General features: G+C 37.1%; 1 protein-coding gene across 1 annotated transcript; it reads left to right on the top strand.

The window, feature by feature from the left end:
• Window positions 1-1,278: 1,278 nt before the first annotated feature.
• Window positions 1,279-18,906, top strand: LOC306882929 (microtubule-associated tumor suppressor 1 homolog A; the record flags this gene model as incomplete). The annotated part of the gene is made up of 10 exons (XM_079437936.1): window positions 1,279-1,396; window positions 5,346-5,566; window positions 9,167-9,233; window positions 13,510-13,724; window positions 14,012-14,117; window positions 14,474-14,547; window positions 14,633-14,728; window positions 17,151-17,264; window positions 17,384-17,481; window positions 17,819-18,906. 10 exons carry the CDS (start codon window positions 1,279-1,281, stop codon window positions 18,030-18,032), a joined length of 1,323 nt encoding a protein of 440 aa, XP_079294062.1. The 3' UTR covers window positions 18,033-18,906.
• Between the last annotated feature and the right edge of the window lie 356 nt (window positions 18,907-19,262).

Here is a 19,262-nt window from a genome sequence, read left to right as displayed (position 1 = left end):
TTTCGTTCCAAAGAAAGCTTACTATAAATAATGGTATTATCCTGACCTAGACCTTTGGACAGAATCACTTTGAATTGCTTTTATATAGTAAATGGATTCAATAGTTATTTTTTTTGTTTTACTCTTAATAAGTCCTAAATTCAGATTTGTGCCATATAATATTAAGCCACTATAAATAAATCTGGGTCCACATTGACAATCTTTTTTTTTTTTTTTTTTTTTTTTAATTAAATTAACTTAATTTGGTATTTTAATTAATGAAAATCAATGTTTTATTAAATTAGAAAAGATAAATAGAACCATTAAAAAGTTGTAAAGTAGAACAATTTTTACTTCAACCTTTAACCCCAGTCTTTTAGACCCCACTCTTTGTTTTAGCATTTGTGAAATTACATATTCATGTGAAAGCATTGTATTTCTTAAGCTTATTTTATGACTTTAGCCTCTAGTTTTTGGACTGCAGCCTGAACTGTGCAGATATGTATTATCTGCTGCCGTCAGCAACCCCACATAAACATAATTACATTTCAAACATAAAATGATGTCTTCCTTGGGTTGCACACCTTGTTTTCGGTGTTCATTGCTGACATCACAGGCGTATGTTAGACATTTTTTGTGGTTGTCTGTTTGTGACCACAAAGAAATCTGTTCCCTGGCCTTATGGATCTTATTTGAGAGGTTTAAATGCAGTGTACACCTCAGGACAAATTAAAAAAACATTTTTTGGTATTATTATTCGTTTTTTTTTTCCCCCCCTTGATTTGATGACCTGCTCAGGGTTCATATCTTGCTGTAAGCTGTTACTTTCTCTCCCGCCATTTTTAACCCTCCCTGATGTGTGACTGAAGGAGAAAGCTGTGAGAGAGCGAACCCACCCACCCACTCCTGCTCTGCTGCTTACTCCTCCCAGCACCCTCCCTTCCCTCTCTCCTTCCTTCCGTTCACCCAGCATCCTGCACCTCCTTAACACCCAGCGGAGAGCGAGAGATGCTGAGCGTCAGTGGATGAGATCTCAAACCGGTGGATGAATGCCTTCTGCTCTGCCTCATTTGTCTCTGGGGCTCCTGCCTCTCTTTAATCCAGGCTGCTTCAGTTCATTAGTCTTTGCCAAATTGTGACTAGGAGACACGGATGTTTTCTTCCTTCCTTCATCACAATCTTTGCCATTTTGTTTCGCAGATGTATTTTTTTTTCTTTGGCCTCACATGTGCTCACTGAGGCTGTTGTTCTTTTTGTTTTGCTTATGAAGAGTTGTCCTCTTTCTGTCTTCTCTGCAAGATGTTTTTCTCTCCCAAATTTTCACTGTCCAACATCCACGTGAGGCTGACAGCGAAGGGATTGCTCCGAAACCTCCAGCTGCTGTCAGGATGTAAGAGCACTGTGGTGTTTCAGGCAGGTCTGTTCCTCAGAAAACCCTGTTGTTGTGGCTTTTCCTTCATTCTGCACAAACGTTTCAGAGTGTTTCTGTACAGCTCTCAAGGTGCTGTCTTCGCTCATGTGGTGTTGATTCTATCTTTAGACTCTGTTTTTCTCTCTCTGCCAAGAGTATTTGATATTTGTACATGGCCAGTAGGCATCTTCTTGCTAGCTACAAATAGAGCCTGGGATCTTTTTGCAAATAACATGTATATTTCTGACACAATTTGGATTATGGTAATCACCTACCAAGTCAGTAGATATAGCAAGTTCATATTTTTTTTACCGTATTCCTCTTTTCAAGCGAGTTGGTTCACAGGTCTAAAAACCTAATTTTCCTGTTTTCAGATGTTCAGGTTATTTTGGCCTGAAGACTAGGTTGAATGTAATGTCTTGACAAGGTAAATTCCCATTTGTGGCAGTAACTCTTCTTTTTATAGTGACTGGCCAAATAAGGACTCTAATAAATAAGGAAACGACTAATTTATTCCATGTTCGTAACATCACAGAGGAGTATATTTGATCTCAATATGTATTTGGGTAAGGTTTCACCTGTTAAAATATCCCTCTAAAAATAAATGCATATAAACTCCAATTATAGCATTAATGATAACCTGATTGATGGTTATATCTGTTTCTGCATGCATTACCTTCAATAGGACACCAATGTTTTCATATTCTAGACTACTGAATTTTCCACATAACGCACTTGATTATGAAACTTTTTCAATTTTTTTTACCTCATGTTGATTTATGTGTAAGGCTATAGATCATTTTAGGCATCAGTTTAGGTATTGTTTTGTATAAATCTTTTATTTATAATACTAAATTTAGTGTCCATATATAACGCCATTTGTTTGCTGAGCACTAAAGGGGAGCAGTCAGTTAATTACAAACTCTGAAAACTTGTTGTAGCAAATATTATTATCAGTGGTATTTAAATAATGGGCAGGGATTTCACCCAAATTTTATAGTTGTGTAAACTGACTTCACATCAAAAACTGAGATTTTGAGTTCTGTTTAGACCATATATGCTTCACAGCAGTGTTTAAATAATTCAGGTGTGAGATTAGATGAATTATTCTGTTCAATATGCTGTTCTGTTGTGCAACAGTTTTTGTGAGGCATGTAGAGGCAGTAAGTGCTCAAGATGTGTGCTATGAAGATCTGGCAACAGTAAATCATTTATTCACAATTTAGTGTTTGTTTGTTTGACAAATGCGTTAAATTTTTTGGTCTAAAACCTTGAGCTGTATCATTATGCATGTGGGATCCAAGTGCGCTCCCTGGATAACCCAAAGCACCCTAATAATTAAGATCAGACTAATTAACTCTGCTGTAATTACAATTTGGATAATTAAGTTTGGGTAACTATATTGCTCTTCTAGTCTTGATCGTTTAATCTCATATGGGATTTGTATCCAAAAATGTAATACCTGCTCTGTTGGGAAATGAGTAACTCAGGCAGAGATCTTCCCAAGTCAGCATTCAAGCTGAAATGTGCCTTTCTGTGCAACTAGCCTCAAAAAAGGTAGCGCTGCTCTTAAGCTATTCTTTGAGCCCATGTTGTTGTCTGTTTGATCTTGATGCTCAGTGAGCAAAGCAATAATTTTGATAACACCACAGAGTTTAGACTTTTCAAGGTAAACCACAACCTTGCTTCATTATAGTTGACTATATATTTAGCTGCAAAATATTTGAACGCATAAAAAAATAACAAAATTGCACTTATTTAAAAATGTCTGTTAATGTTAAACAGAGGCCTCTAGTGAACACTGATGGTATTACAACAAAAGTCTATTGCTAAATTGAGAGCTGTCAGTTCTCAGTACCTCTGACCTTTACAATGATTTGGAATCTTTTTATCTATAATTTCATTCTCTGTCAGTGTACATCGGCTAGCCTGAAATTGGTGTAACTGTTAAGGCACTAGTTGGTTGTTGCTGGATGGATAGGTAGGATTTATTTACTTGATTGACTTTTTTTTCCTTTTTTTCTTGTTTGTCTGCTTTTCCTATCCTTTTTTAATCTGCATAACTGATATTATTTAGAGTTATTATTCAGTGCTTGCACTTTCACACCACTTCCCTTTCCGTTTCCTTTCCTTTTCATATACCTTCAGTCTGCTGTGAGTGAGTTTTCCAGCAGAGGGAGCCACACAGATGTTTACCTAGCAGTGACACCTTATGGTTTGAATTATACTGCATTTTTAATGTGTTGGCTTACATGATTTCTAATGTGCCACACCAAGACGTCGACCTAAATTTTTGCCTTTTAAAAATGCACTGCTAGTTATTATGAGAGTGGCATATTTAAAAAAAAATAATAATAATAATAATTCAGGACCTCTGGAATCATGTTAGCAAGGCCAAAGCATATCTTTATTCAGAGTTCCTGATTCATGTTGTATGAATGTTGTGTTTTTAATTGACTTTTTTTGTTAAATGTCTGCCCCATAAAATTTTCTAAAAAGCCAGTCTGGATTACATTTCATTAGCTTATTAAATATCATGGCAGGAGAGACTGGTCTGCACAAATAGAGATCAAGGACAGTTAAGTGTTCATAATGTCGCCTCTTTCATTAGTTAGTGTAGGCAAGTTTTTAAAAAGGACTAATATTTCCAGTTCCTTCAATCCATGTAATAAACTAAACGGCTTTATTTATTTTATGGGTGGGTAAAGTGAACTAACAGACTTAGAGCAGTTTGCAACTTTGTCTTGAAGGCGTAACAGGATGCTGGAAAGGAAGAACATTAATATATACTTTATGCATTCTGAATATATTGTCAAAGATTTTTTTCAGGAGGAAATTTCAGCATTCTAGACAATGTCTGTTGGAAAACTTTTATGGACATTTGGATCAAGTTCCAAAATGGTCAATGTTTCCACTCTTATTGCTTAGTTGTTTCTCAAAAGACCCATATGGTCTGTTTCCTAATAGTATTAAACAATGCACGTTTTGTGACTTGGAAAGCTGTCTCTAAAAGTACTGTTGTGAATTCCAGCTTGCATTCATTTAGAAGCTGGATAGTTGTAGAATAATAATATAAAAAAAAAAACGTCTCGGGTCGGACTCGGGGCCGGTAATTCTGATAAGCTGTACGGGCCTAAATTTGAGGCCCGTGCAGGGCTCTACACCTTGCTAGTACCGGGTTGGACTCTCTTTTGCCTTCAGAACTGCCTAAATTCTTCGTGGCATAGCTTCAAACACTGGAAACATTCCTCTAGATTTTGGTCCATATTGACATGATAGCATCATAGCAAATAATTCTTTGGCACTTTAATGCCTTTTGCAGATGTAAATTTGGTGTTGCAAATCAGTTGCTGTTAAATTGACATGTGGTTTGTTGTCCCACCCCTGCCTTATTAAAGTTGGTATTTCAGAAATGTCCAAGGCTGCTCACACTGAGCTGTTATGTAATAACTCTGCTAGGACAAACTGAATTAACAACATAAAGACTTTAGGTTTTGGCATCAGAAAAATTATTTCTCTAAAAGCTATACTGTATGTACCTCACAGGAGTTTCACGGCATTATATAGTGCCATTTAAACGTTGGTGGCTTACTTCAGGTAGCTTTCCTCTAGTAGAGAGGCAGCTTTGTTAGAGGGATTTGTGCCCTGATTATGTCTTGGTGTTATATTTAAGAGATGATGTAAATGAAAACCACTGTGGCGTAGCCCTGCTAAAATAAGAGGTCTGTGATGGCCGGCTCTACAGAGAGGGGAAGATATTATTTAGTGATGGGGTGAGCTGTTATCTCATTCAAGGTTGCGTTTAGTGGAGGGCTGAATCTGTTTTTTGATCATCTCTGGGGTTTTAATGAACATCTCTGACGTAGTTGGGTCCAAGGTCTATGAACTGGAGGATCACTGTGAAGAAAAACAATGCTGAATGTTGTCACAGCACTGAATGCGTGTTCTCTTACAGTTGACGAGAACAAGTCAAGGACGAGTTCCCGAAACACGCAGCCCCCGAAAAATGGGCAACCGGATCTGGTACCGCCAGAGAGCAAGTCCAGAAATGTGGAGTACCACAAGGCTCTGTGTGAGAAGAAGAACCAGACCATTCAACAGCTGGAGAACACACTCCGATCCAACAACCGCAGGTTCGAGGCAGTTGCTGTGGTCATAAAGCATCTATGTGCTGGGGTGAGTATTATGAGATTACATTGCTTAAGTTCATGATGATTCTGATATAAATTCTGCTATTCAACAGACATGAATAATACATGAAGATGGTGTCTTTGATCAGTTGTCAAGTTAGGATTAGATTTCTTTGGTTAGGGTTAGATATCTAGATATCAATACTGATTGTATTGGTTTGTAGTCTTGTTGGGTGTGTTTGCAGTTGTGCTACTCTCTTCTGCTCTGTTTGTTTTAGGGATGTTCTTTAACACAACCTTCCCAGTGAACTGGCTGACTTTTTTCAAATCCATTCCATATGCAAAATCTTTTAAGTAACCCTCCAAAGCTTTGTCTGTCTATGCAGTTACTTGTTATATCACATTTTTATTAACAATATTAATAGTAATTTTAATTAACTGGTTCTCCCTCAATATATAAATATATACCAAATAAATTAATAATAAAAAATAAAGGCACCAAAAAATATTTATTTTCAATTGTTTCACATGTTTTATAAAATATATTTTTCTTTTGTAATTTACTTTCCACCCTAGATGTATCTATTAAAACTCAGGTTGCAAGTAATCTCTCCAGCTATTCCTGATTCTGGACCGATTACAGCTTGCTAATTTTAGAATTGTCCTTGTTAAAATGGCAATATGAAGGCCGGGTGGCTGTACGTGTTTAAAGTTAATGGTGAGACAAGGATAACTGCCAGAGTTTGTATGCTGCGTAAAAGACGGGAAGAAGTGCAGTTTGTTTGAGCTGAAGCTGACAGGTTGTAGTCTGGAGTGCATGCTGGCTGCTCCTGCAGAATCTGGACCAAGACCAATTTTAAACTAAAAGGCACTACTGTAATTGAGCTGTGGCACTTGAAGAATCAGTCCATAAGAAAGTGTATTTTTTGAAAACAATAAAAATCTAAAGTTTCCATTTGTATTATAGATTGTGGACTAGACATTGTATTTAATAAATTATACCTTTATGGTCCTAGGTTTACCTTTTTTCTTTGAGGGATCACTGCCATACAGACCACCACAGAATAATTTATACAAGGAGAGTACAATATTAGCTCTTCTCTTAAATCATGACTCTTTCCTGTAGGTGGTTCTTATTCAGTGCTTATTTTAAATGTATGAGGCACAATTTCAGCTTGTGCTGCTTATGAAAATGTAACATTTTAGTTTGATTTTCAACAGATAAATGAGTCTGAAAATTGGGTGCTACAACATTTCATGACAAAAATCAGATATAGTGTATGAAAGTGAGTGTAGTGTTTTAGCAATGTCCCGTATAGGAATCTGTTAAGCTTTCATTAGGAGGTTGGGCTTCAGCATGTCTGTGTGAGAATGTACCAGCTGCTGCCTTCATATGGTCAGAAGCACGCTGAGACGCCTAGAGAGCTGCTGGGGGCTGCTTCATATCCTTATATAACTGAACAATTTTTTTTTTTTTTACATTTGTTTTATTTATAATGCAGACATATCTGTTGTTGTCTACTGCATACAGAAAAAATGTATTATAAAAATATTGTTTATATTAAATATTAATCCGTTGTTTTCTATTGTATACCGAAAACAGATAATAAAAAGGCTACTATTCATGCAGTACAAAATAGCATTCCTTTTTTACAATAATAAAAATCATCATTATAAATAACAATGGTAATAGAAATAATGATAAAATGGGTCCCAATAATGTAATCAATAATTTTCTATTTCATACAAAAATAATAGTATTTTATTATTATAATAATAATAATAATAAGTTATACAATAAAATATTTACTATTATTATGAATGTTATAATCATTGTTTTCTACTGCATACAGACAAAATGGTATTTATAATAATACTAATAATAATAGTAACTATTTTGTTATTTATGATTTAAAAATAACTTTCTTTATGCAGTAGAAAATAATGGATTATTATAATAACATTAATAGTAATAATAGCCTTGTATTGTTTTATTATTATGAAATGCTGTTTTGTTTTTCCTGTATGCAGTAGAAAATAATGGATTATAACATTAATAATAGTAACTTGTTATAACAATCCATCATTTTCTACTGTATATAGCAAAATTGTATTTTACTAATAATAAATCATTATTATAATTATTGTAGTTTTCTGCAGCACTTATTTGATGTACAGTAACTTCAAACTTGATATGGACCTCCAAATTTTAATCTGACAGCCTCCGATTAATTAGAGACCAATTAAAAGTGACATCCCTGTAGTTTTGTGTTGTCCAGTTGTTAACTTTTAATAATAAATAATGTTAAAGTGTATTCTGCACTGCTTTCAGTTAGTAAATTCTGAGGAGGTGCTGAAAGGAAAGCAAGAAAGACTGCAGAACTCCTCTGTTCTGTGGGAAGGTCACTGCACACTTCTCCTGTAACACGCACCATTTCATTAAGTGTCACTCAATCATCCAGCTGTCAGACATTGCATTTTTTCTGCTCTCTTTGCTCTACTGACTGTGGTTGTCCTAAAGTGCAGCATTTATGTAGCAGCCTACCAGGCACAATATAGCCGCCTCCCTCCATTGCCCTTCTCTTAGATATATTACGGTATCCTTTCACCACTGAGAAGGCAAGCGGTTGGAGGAGGTGAGAGCCAATGAGCTTTTTCCACTAGTCTCTCCGATGTAGAGCCAGACGGCAGAGAGAGGAGGTAGAGGTGGCAGAGGTTCATGCATCTGGGCTGCTGTCGTCCTGCATTCTGGACTGAAGTCACAGAGACCGGATCATGGGCTGCTCCGGCAGCAAAGTGTGCCTTAATGCTCCCTGCGCTGGACACAGGGTAAAGACATTATCCTCTCCGCAGGGTGCAGGGCAGGATAGATTGGCATTTGAAATGGGATAGCTGTGGATGCATGTCAGTGGTGTAGGATTAGTTTGTGGTATTCTTAAATCTGATTTGTTTCACTGTTTGATTTATTCTAATGAATATGCTATGATGAGTTCATAACTGCAGTGTAAATGTCGCTCTGCAAATGTTTGTATTGATCTCGGGGGGAAGGGGCAGGTTCAGGATGGCAACACGCGGTTTTTGAAGCGTCTTTGTGTTGGTTGGGGAGGCTGACAGCACTGCAGCTGTGCCTCTGGCTGTCCTCCACTTTAAAAAAGAGACGGTGGTGAGGAGAGCGAGACACCACTGATTTCATTGCTCTACATTCAGTTATTGATGTCATTCATATGCTTGGTTTTAATTAAACCCTTAGAGAGCTGTCATAGTGGTGCGTAAACCACAAAGCTGGTCGTGCTTGCATGCCCGTGCAGATGTCACGACTGTTGCACAACAATTGGTGTTTTTACTGGAAAGCCTGTTTTCTTTGAACGCTTCTGAGCTGCTTTGCTAATGCAGTTATTTGTCATGACAATCAAGCACGTTTAAAACTGAACTAAAACTCTGCCCGTCCTGTGATTGACAGACACCCTTCGAAGGGAAAACCTAATGCATAATTCATGCCGAAGGAATTTCAGAGTTGTTCATCATGACATTACATTTCACTTGGCACTGCCCTACTCTATGGCAACATTTTTTGGCATATTGAGTAATATGAAGCATGTGTTGCATTGAGAAATGATGAACTGATTTTTCTTCTGTTTTCCTGCAGCGTGAGGAGGTGATGAAGCAGCGCAGGGAGCTGTCTCAGGAGCTGGTCACCTTGCGTGAGGAGCTGGGTAAGTGTGTGTGAGTCACTGTAGAGTGCTTGGCTTTCACTGTCTGCGGAAAGAATGGAAAGAGCTGCCAAAATGAAGCTGTTTGTAATGAATGTAATATTTAGATTGCTGGTCACAAAGTAATCATTGGGATGAACAATAGGTGTGCCCTTTCTTGCCGTAACGCGCGGACTACCATGACCTCTCACAGTACCGTGCGATAACATAAATCTGTCAAAAGTTTGGACTTTTTTACATTTTCTGTACTTCTCTCTGCATTTAGCAATAAAGTAGTGGTAATAAACTTTAGAAAACACAAATATGGGTAAATGTGTGATTATTTTTAACACTGCACAATCTGAGCTTCTTGTCCAAATTCAAATGGTGCTTCTTGGGATGCTTTTTAGATCTTATTAGAGTTCCTATGGACACTACCATTCAAGTTTGGGGTCAGTATTTATTTATTTTTGTATAACTTTCACTCGAAGTATGCATTAAATTTATCAAAAGTTTCAGTAAATACATTTATAATGTTACAGAAGATTTGTTTCAAATAAATGCCGTTCTTTTTAACTTTCTATTCAACGAATCCTGAAAAAAATTGTATCATGACTGAAAAACAATTAAGCAGCACAACTGGTTTTAGCATTGATTGATAATTGATTGATTGTTTCTTGAGCAGCAAATAAGTATATTAGAATGATTTCTGAAGTATCATGTGACACTGAAGACTGGAGTAATGCTGCTGAAAATTCAGTTTTGCCATTACAGGAATAAATTGCTTTTTAAAAGGTATTAATATTTCACCGTATTGCTGCTTTTAATGTATTTATTTTACATAAAATAAATGTAGCCATAGTGACCGTTAGAGACTTTTTTTCTTTTTTTTTATATTTAAAAAATCGTATCAACCCCAAACTTTTAAACGTGTACTAGGTGCTTGTTAAGTTCAGTATTCTGTCCTATTTACCCGTTTAGTTATGTTAAGAAATGCATAGGCACAATTTTTTTTTTTAAATGGATTTAAGCTTGCCCACTTAGAACATAAGAAATATAATGTGTCCAATGTACACTGGTAGTGTTTTTTAATTTACCTACAACTGAGCCTGCCTACTAGTACATTAATTACCATGTGGTTGTAGATAAAGAAGATGGTCTGTTTGTTTTATTGGGCCTGTTGGAAGAGCTTTCCCCTCCCATCAGACTCATATAGGAGACACACCTCCAGAAAGCACATACTCCAAGCAGAAAGTGTGAGCCGTCCTGGAATGTGAAGGTCATGCTCGTGTCTCTCAACAAGGTCAGAGAAGTCTGATGTCCCTCACAGTCTAATGGGCAAAGTAACATGGAGAAATGCATTTAGTACCAGCCAGTGTTTCCCATGAGATGTTTGATGCATTGATTTCACGGCTCATATTTCCACCTGAAAACTGAGCATATACAAGGGAGAGATATGAGGGTTTATGTTCTTTCTTGACTGATATACGGTATCATCTGAGCAGTGTTTAATGTATTTTTGCTTAATGAATCAGAAAAAAATGTATTCTTTCACTTTGCAAATGTATAAGTCCAGCACATGATCACTCTTTACTATTATAATCACTGCTTAAGTGTATAGCACATTCCAGGGGTCCTGGCCCCTGTAAGAATTCTTCAGACCAACTCTTGAAGTCACAATATAGCTGCAGGAATATCAGCAATATTTCACCATTTACCCACCGATAGCCTTAATTTCAGCTTTCACCCAAGCATAAAGCGAGTGATGTCAGTGTGAATACTGTTGTGTGCTATGTTTTTTGGCACGCACCCAGAATCCCCTTCTAAAACAAAAGTGTCTTTTAACACAGGACAACTGTGCTGTCTTCACACAAAACCTGCTAGAACTGTGTCCAATTAATTTAGCTTGCTATTTGGCATGTGACTTAACTTCTCTGTGCAGAATGTTAACATCATTTGCCTTTTGTGTCATTTTGTGAATGGGTTTTAATGTAAAAACATCTGTTTTCCAAATAAACATGTCTAGACGATGTCACATTATTTATTTGAGGCACATTCAAACCGGCCTGTTAAATGTACAGTTTAATTTTGGTAAGAGATTGGATACAAACATGTGTGCATGTACATAAACTGCACATTTGTCAAGCTTTCTGCTGCTAAGAGCTTTCTGTAATAACTTAAATATACTGTTTGGATGCTTGTGCGCAGTCATTTTTGCTGACTGTCGGGTCATGACCCGTTTTCTTCTGTGGAAAAGAAAAGGGATGATCCTCCATCCTAACCGTTTGTTTTTCCTCGTTTGCATTATTTGGATTATTTATAGGCCTTCAGCTGTGCTCTGCATCAAATATAACCTATAATAGAATTACGCTGCAGATTCATGAAATGCATCGAGCCATTAGCTAGCTCTGGGTCTGGCTCATCTTCTCGGAGTGGATCTGATCATGGTTTAGCTCTGTCTCTTGTACAGCAGGGTCAATAGATACTGTTCTCATTTAACCCCTAACAACAACTTTGTAATAATTCTGATTGTAACTCATTTTAAGACTCTTTTAAAAGGGAAAAATCTGTGGTTTTCATCTCCGTATACAGATGATTAGATTGCAGAGCCAGTAAGGGATATGACCCAAGTTTCCCCCTGGAGAACAACAGCCATTCTTGTGCTGTGACTCATTCAAATAATTCATTTTGCTGACATGCTTTTGACCTTTTGATAATAGATTATGTTCAGAAATGCCTAAGGATGAGCCAGTAAACATATAAGATGAGCCGAACAATCTGGTGTAATTAAGCTGGTTTTCTACAGAAGTTAGACATAATTTTGTTCCCAGCGTACTCACTGAGTGTGTTCACACAAATATGAGCATCACATTAGCCTCATGAAGTGAGTGAACTGGTAAGCTCTGTTTGAAACCGCTGCCTGGATTTCTGCTGTTATTTCATTATAGTGGCCTGGGCCAGGGACAAATAAGTCATATAAAGAGACTTACTGGCCTTTGCATGCTCATTGCATCACATGACTTTGTTGGTTATTCCACATCTCTTGGATTTGGCAGCTAAGTTTTACAAATATCAAACACTGAAGCATCTTAAATTTGTATTCAATAATAAAACCTAAAGTAGTTTGGCATAATCTTTTATTTTAATTGCTTTATTATTATTATTATTATTTGGGGTTTTTTTTATTCATTGTGATATGAGGACTGTATCACCCTGACATTTCTGATTTCATGCCTCCCTAAAACATCCCAGTACAGTCATACATACAATACAGTGCCTCACTATATGTATGAGTTTTCTTTGCATGCAATTAATTTATTTTATAAAAAATTAATTTAATACAGATATTTGAATAAATGCATGCATGTATTAAACAAATAAATGGATATATAAATATTGCTATTTATTTGAATGAATTTGTACAGATTTTAAACATCAATGTAGATAATTAAATATATATTTAAATAAATACATGTATTTATTTTGATAAATAGATTAATGAAGATATTTAATTTTAGATAGACAGACAGATTTGCTTGCCTATATGGGTCCCTTTAAACCTTAACCTTAATTATAGGAAACCATAGGCCATCTGTCCAGCCAGAAGTCTCAGTCAAGTGGTCCCACGAGGATAGCCTGTTACTTCATGTAGCACACTTGTACACTACAAAGACAGGAGCAGCTGCAGGATTCAGCTTGCTGCTTTGTGTTACAACCAGTTCTGTGCAGTGCAGTGAAGTGTCATCTGTTTCTTTCTACAAGAGCAAAGATGGCTAATGCTCACAGGGACAGTATCTTTGAGACAGTTCTGATTGAGCGAGCATAGTGACTGGTTAGGAAACTCCTGTTCACTATGGCTGTGGATTAGTGTTCCTTTTGCTGAACCTTCCCTTAGTTGTAATTTGACGTGTTCCTTGTAACAGTTGACACATTACTTGCAGAACTGCTGGAGATACCATAACTGTAGAGACAACTGGGACTCGATGTAGAATACTTTAGTAATGAATCATAGCATCGAGTGTTGGCGGGGCCTGATGTCAAACAGCAAATGGATGTGTTGGCCTTTCAACATTTGCTCTGGTTATCCCACTGCTGTCTACATATAGCATATCTTTATTTTCATATCACAAACCGATGCATTAGATATCAGATGTCCCTCTCTTTTTGAAGTCGGAGGGTTGCTGTCATCATGCCAGAAAAAGGCAATCATCTTAAATGGTGCTTTATGGGCTTGATGTTTGTTAACAGAATTAATCACTTAATAGATCTTCTAACTTCTCCGATCTGATCTTTTCCTCAGTGAGCTCTGCTCACTCCTGTGAGCGTCTGGAGCAGGAAAAGGAGGATCTGCGTGCAGCTTTTGATGGAGTTATACAGAAGGTCCAGGAGCAGCACCACTCAGACCTCGCTGACCTCGAGGAGAGACTGAAGACCTTCTACTCCACTGAGTGGGAGAAAGTCCATCAGACCTACCAGGAGGAGGCTGACAAGTGCAAAGTTCAGATGGATCAGCAGGTGTGGAAGACAATGGGCCTTTTTTCTTTTGTTCTCCAGTGTCCTGACACCGTTTTTGTTGGTTATACTTTATTTCAGATGTCTTAAATTGTCATATTAATGCTTAAACATGATCACTTTCTAAAAACTGTGTAGAGTGGTTTCATAGCTTTTGTTTTTCTTGTATCTTGGCATATGAGCCTTGACCTTTTAGTTGTTTGGACATATGACATCTGATTTCCTAATCATTTATACACTAAACAAACCAATAAGACTTTTACGCAATTACTTTTTTTGTACTTGTCTAGCTAAAAGAGTTGCGAGAAAAACATGAGGCTTTGAAGAAGGAACTGGAAGTCAGCCATATGGAGGAGGTGGATGGCTTTAAACAACAGTTTGAAGAGACTTTCAAAGGTAATTAATAATGGGCTTTATCTAATGTGGGCTTTTCCTGTCTCTAAAGTGGTTAGGTTAAACCATAGAAGTCCCTATGTGGTTGTCTTTATCAAAAATTAAAACACAGTTTAAGTTCCCATTAGGAAAATGGTTTATAAATTATACCAAATGATGTCTGTTAGGTTTGGGAGTAGTGTTAATGGATAAAATATAAAGTTTGTACAGTAGATAAAACACGTCTTTTGGAGACTCCTCATATAACACAAAAATCCAACAAAACTGTGTGTGTAAATGTTGGCCTTGTTACTTTAATGTTTGAAAATGATATTACCTCTCATGCTCTGATATATTCTGCTCTTTCTTGACTTTCTCAGAGCTCAAACAGTCCCATGAGAAGGAAATGCAGACACTCAACGCAACACTGAAGGAATCAGAGGACACATTATCTGTAAGGCAGTGACCAAGAGTTAAAATTCTCCACACAACATCCCTGTTTCAAACATTTTCAAATCGGTGCATTTTTTCTCAAACAGAATCAAATTGAGGAGCTCATGACAGAGAATAACAACCTCAAAGAAAAGCTGGATGCTGAGGTGAAGAGAAGGATGGATCTGGCTGAGAAAACACAGGTACATTATCACTCCTGTATAGCTCCCAAACATCTGTGTTATCAAACAGACTTAGCCAGCGCTATTGATAGTAATGCGTCTCTGCTTTAAGTAGACTGTGTATTTTCCATGAATGACAGGTTAATATTAGACTGGTCTTTCCAATCAGAGTTAAGGAGATTCCAGAACTCTCAGCATTCTGAAAATGCATGCGAGGGCATTTAGATAACTACCCTGCATAATGCTGCCAGACCCTGTCCTATAAATAGTGTGACAATCCAGCACAGGGAAAGTTCATATATGGGGGTTTCTCCAACTATGGATACTTTTGACCCATAAGCTGTTAGAAAAAGAAGTGTCCTACGCATTTAGCAGATGCTTTTATCTAAACACTCTTAAAACACACTTTTCACATTCTCACATAGTTTGTTTGTTCACTAACAACGCCCAACAGTGTTTATATTCACACAACACAGGAGAATTCTTTATTACAGTAACATCAGTTTGGGTAAAATTAGAATGACGCCAAATGTGGAAGCCTAAATTTAAGACTGTATACTTTTTTTCTTTTACACACAATAAATATTATATATTATATTACATTGTCATTTATTTTATTATAACATTTAAATATTTAATAATTATATATTCCATCATTTAAAAGTGTGTCACATAAAAACAAACCAAATTCTTCTTTTGAACTTTATATTTACTAAAGAATCCTTAATGTATAATGAAATGAGTAATGTATCTGTTTTCACAAAAATATTAAGCACCACAACTGTTTCCAATATTTGATGATAAAGGTAAATGTTTCTTGAGCAACAAATCGGCATGTTAGAATGATTTCAGAAGGATCATGTAACAAGGAGTAATGATGCTGAAAATTCAGCTTTTGACATCACAGGAATAAATTACGTTTTACATTTCTATTTCAATACATTTTCTATGTACATTAAATGTTCTTGAAAAGTAGCAAAAATGCATGATAAAATATCATAATTTGATCATCAAAGTGATCACACGTTTTGTTAATTATCAACCAACCTTTTATAAACCTAACACATAATTGTGGGTATCAAGGCAGCGAAGGATACATCTATTCTGCTTTTAATTATCGACCGAATGAAGGTATCTCAGGAGGCAGGAAGTAAGGCTAACATTGGATTCGAAATGTCTTGATGCCTTCTTTCCTCAATGTGTCTTTCAAAGGCAGCATTTGCCAGTTTCGGATGCAGCCTTCATTTCAGCGTTGATTCTGCTCTGACACGCTTGTTCTGTCTAGTAATTTTTGGGAACATGCTTGTTCTTAAGCTCTTGGTTGTATTGGGAATAGGGCTGGGTGGTATATCGAGTTTGTACGATATATCGATATATTCTTTATAAGTGATCCGATATAAGGCAATACCGTTTATATCGATATATAGTAGTTTGAAACGAGCGCATCTGAAAATATAGCGGAGGACACAGACTCAGCCGCTGCGGAGAAAGTGCATAATACAATTTGTTCTAAACGTGACAAATTTAAATGAAGGGCTTTAAAAAAAAAAACATACCGTATACTGCAAATCAGCCAAAAAAAATTAATTTTTGCTCATATCGCCCAGCTCTAATTGGGCACATGCTTGTTTTTAGTTAAAGCTGTCTTGTCGGGAACACGCTTGTCCCAGAGCTGTCTGGTTGTTATTGGAACATGCTTGTTCTAAAAGCTGTAGTTGTATTGGGCACATGCTTGTTTTTAGTTAAAGCTGTATTGTCGGGAACACCCTTGTCCTAGAGCTGTCTGGTTGTTATTGGAACATGCTTGTTCTTAAGTTGCCTGGTCATTATTTGGAACATGCTTGTTCTTAAGTTGCCTGGTCATTATTTGGAACATGCTTGTTCTTAAAGCTGTAGTTGAATTAGAAACATGTTTTTCTTAGCCTATCAGGTGTTATGGAGAACATATCGCTTAAGCTTTTAAGGTATTGGCAACATTCATTAGGCCATCTGTTGAAGGCAACATGCTTGTTGCTACAGGTTATGTGGGTTTTGCAAAATATTTGTTTTGGTCATTGGTTAAGGGCAACATTCTTGTTGCTAAAGGCTTTGAGATTTTTCTATCAGTGTGTGTTGGGGGATATCAGCATATGGTTTTGTTTTGGGGGGTTATCGCTGCTCTCATCCATGCTAAGCTGCATGGATTCGCAGGGAGTTCTTGCCCAGAACAGAACCATTCCGCCAATCCAAACTATATGCTATTTGTTAATCATCTTTGACAATAGTGGTCCTGACAGAATTAATAGAAGCCTGAAGAAACATTCGTGTGTTGAGCTGCTTTAACAAAAATCCACTGTTTGTTAAATAATTTTTACATTTGACTTTATAACATCTTAATGATCCAGTTCAGGAAAGCCATTATATATTCCTGATCTCTCTTGCTTATTTTCTTATGTTTAAAAAGGACTCCCATACTCTTTATCTGGAGCAGGAGCTTGAAAGCCTTAAAGTAGTGCTGGACATCAAAAACAAACAGATCCATGAACAGGACAAGAAACTCATGCAAATAGACAAACTGGTGAGTTCAATTATCTGTTGTGCATAAATCAATTGTAATTGCAGTAAAAAGATGAACATAAGTCTGATGCTCCTACAATATATGTGCTGGAGAAACACTAAGATTTGATTTATTCTTAGATGGAGAGGAATGTGAAGCTGGATGAATGTCTTAAGAAACTGCAACAGGAAAACGAGGACCTCAAAGCCAGAATGGACAAACATGCTGCTTTGTCAAGGTAGTGTACCACAAGCTCGTGTTCATAAACGTGATACCCTTGGGCTTTTAGAACAAATTTCTCTCTATCCACCTGTCTAGCTTCTAACATTTGGGTGTTTCCCCAGTGGGCTTCATTCAGTTAGACAAGTTTCACAGTATTTGCATGTGGTATAGGAAATTCTACAAAATCGCTGCTGGCTATGCTTTGATACTTTAATTGCTTTGATTACTGTTTGTGCTTTTTTCGTGGCAAGAATGGTGTGTTTTCATTGCAGCAAAGCTTTGTGCTGAGAGACCTTCTGCTCTTTCATCTTGTGCAGTAATAGTGACTACTCTAATCAAGTTTACCGTTGCAGACAACTGTCCACAGAGCAGGCGGTTTTGCAGGAAACCCTCCAGAAGGAGTCCAAAGTGAACAAACGACTGTCTATGGAGAATGAAGAGCTGCTCTGGAAGCTTCACAACGGTGATCTGAGCAGCCCCCGCAAGGTCTCCCCTTCCCCGTCCCTGAATCTCCAGTCACTGTGCAACTCTGCAACGTTCTCCAGCCCTCCTGTCTCGCCCAGATAACAATGGCCTTCAGCTTCCAGGAAGCACTTTCAAACAGGACGGAGCACTTCCTGCATGCTGAAGCTGGTCTGGACCATGTCAGTGGCACTCAATATCGAATGAACTTTTGTTGACTCTTGTACAGATTAAAAAAAACTGAAGACTATATTGCACAGAAGCACTTACCAATGAGGTCACCCTCATACTTTGCCTTTCACATCTGACTATGGAGGAAAAAATAAATATCTCAGGGCTTGTAGAAGGTTTCTCTCAAATGTGGATTGGATTGCTTTGTTCCCTGAAGTTCCTGATTTTTTTTTTTTTTTTTTTTTTTTTTTTTTTTTTAAGGGGCTGACATTAGAATCCACGACTGGGGCCTTTATAAACTTTTCCACCAGACGCCTTTAAAGTGTACGTGTATATACCCAGATTTATCTTTGCTCTGGGACCGAATGCCCAAATGCCAGCCGGCCAGTGGATATTTCCCAGATGCTGCTGCTCTTGTAGCGTTTGGTTTCCCTTTATTTTATGCAGGACCTCAGACCCCAGATGAACTTTTCTAAAGAGGCACTTCATGGATCAACTCATGCCATGAACTGACTGTTACTATTTACTCCAATGGAAATATTCACTGATCTCAACCAGGTGTTCTGAAACCCTTATGCAACATTTTTCTTGTTTATATCATGCCTTTTTATTTTTGATTTTGTAAATTATAATTTTTTTTAATTATCACGCATTAAGAACTGCAACAAGGTGAGCTTTACACAGATCATGATGCATGTTTCATCACAGATATGCTCTCCATATCACTCTCATATGCATAGGAAATATGCAATGCAGTGAATGATGCAGAATAAATTATTAATTGATTAAAAGTCTTGAATGTTTTGATTTAATGCTAGTTTAAGGCTTGAATTATTCCTTTTTCTCATTTCTTGGCAATCAGAGATGCAAAGGTATAATGTGCTTCATATGGAAATGGCATGTCATTGGGCAGCCCTGTGACTGAAGGCATACACTATTAGGCATACATATGACTTTCTTGAATACGGGTTTTGTATATTATTCAGTATGATTGAGCCCTAGGGACAGATTTGAGTGTTTGTTTGTCCTTGTTTCTATATTTGGGTCTGATCATGAGACCAATGTAATGACCGAGCAGGTTTCGTGGCCTCAGGAGCTCCCCCTCTGTCTGAAACCCTCCATTGCAGCTTTACATTCAAGCTATTTACAAAAGTTAAAAAGCAA

This window comes from Barbus barbus, assembly GCF_936440315.1.
Source record: "Barbus barbus genome assembly, chromosome: 17".
Taxonomy (NCBI): Eukaryota; Metazoa; Chordata; class Actinopteri; order Cypriniformes; family Cyprinidae; genus Barbus; species Barbus barbus.
This window is presented reverse-complemented; position numbering and strand designations above follow the sequence as displayed.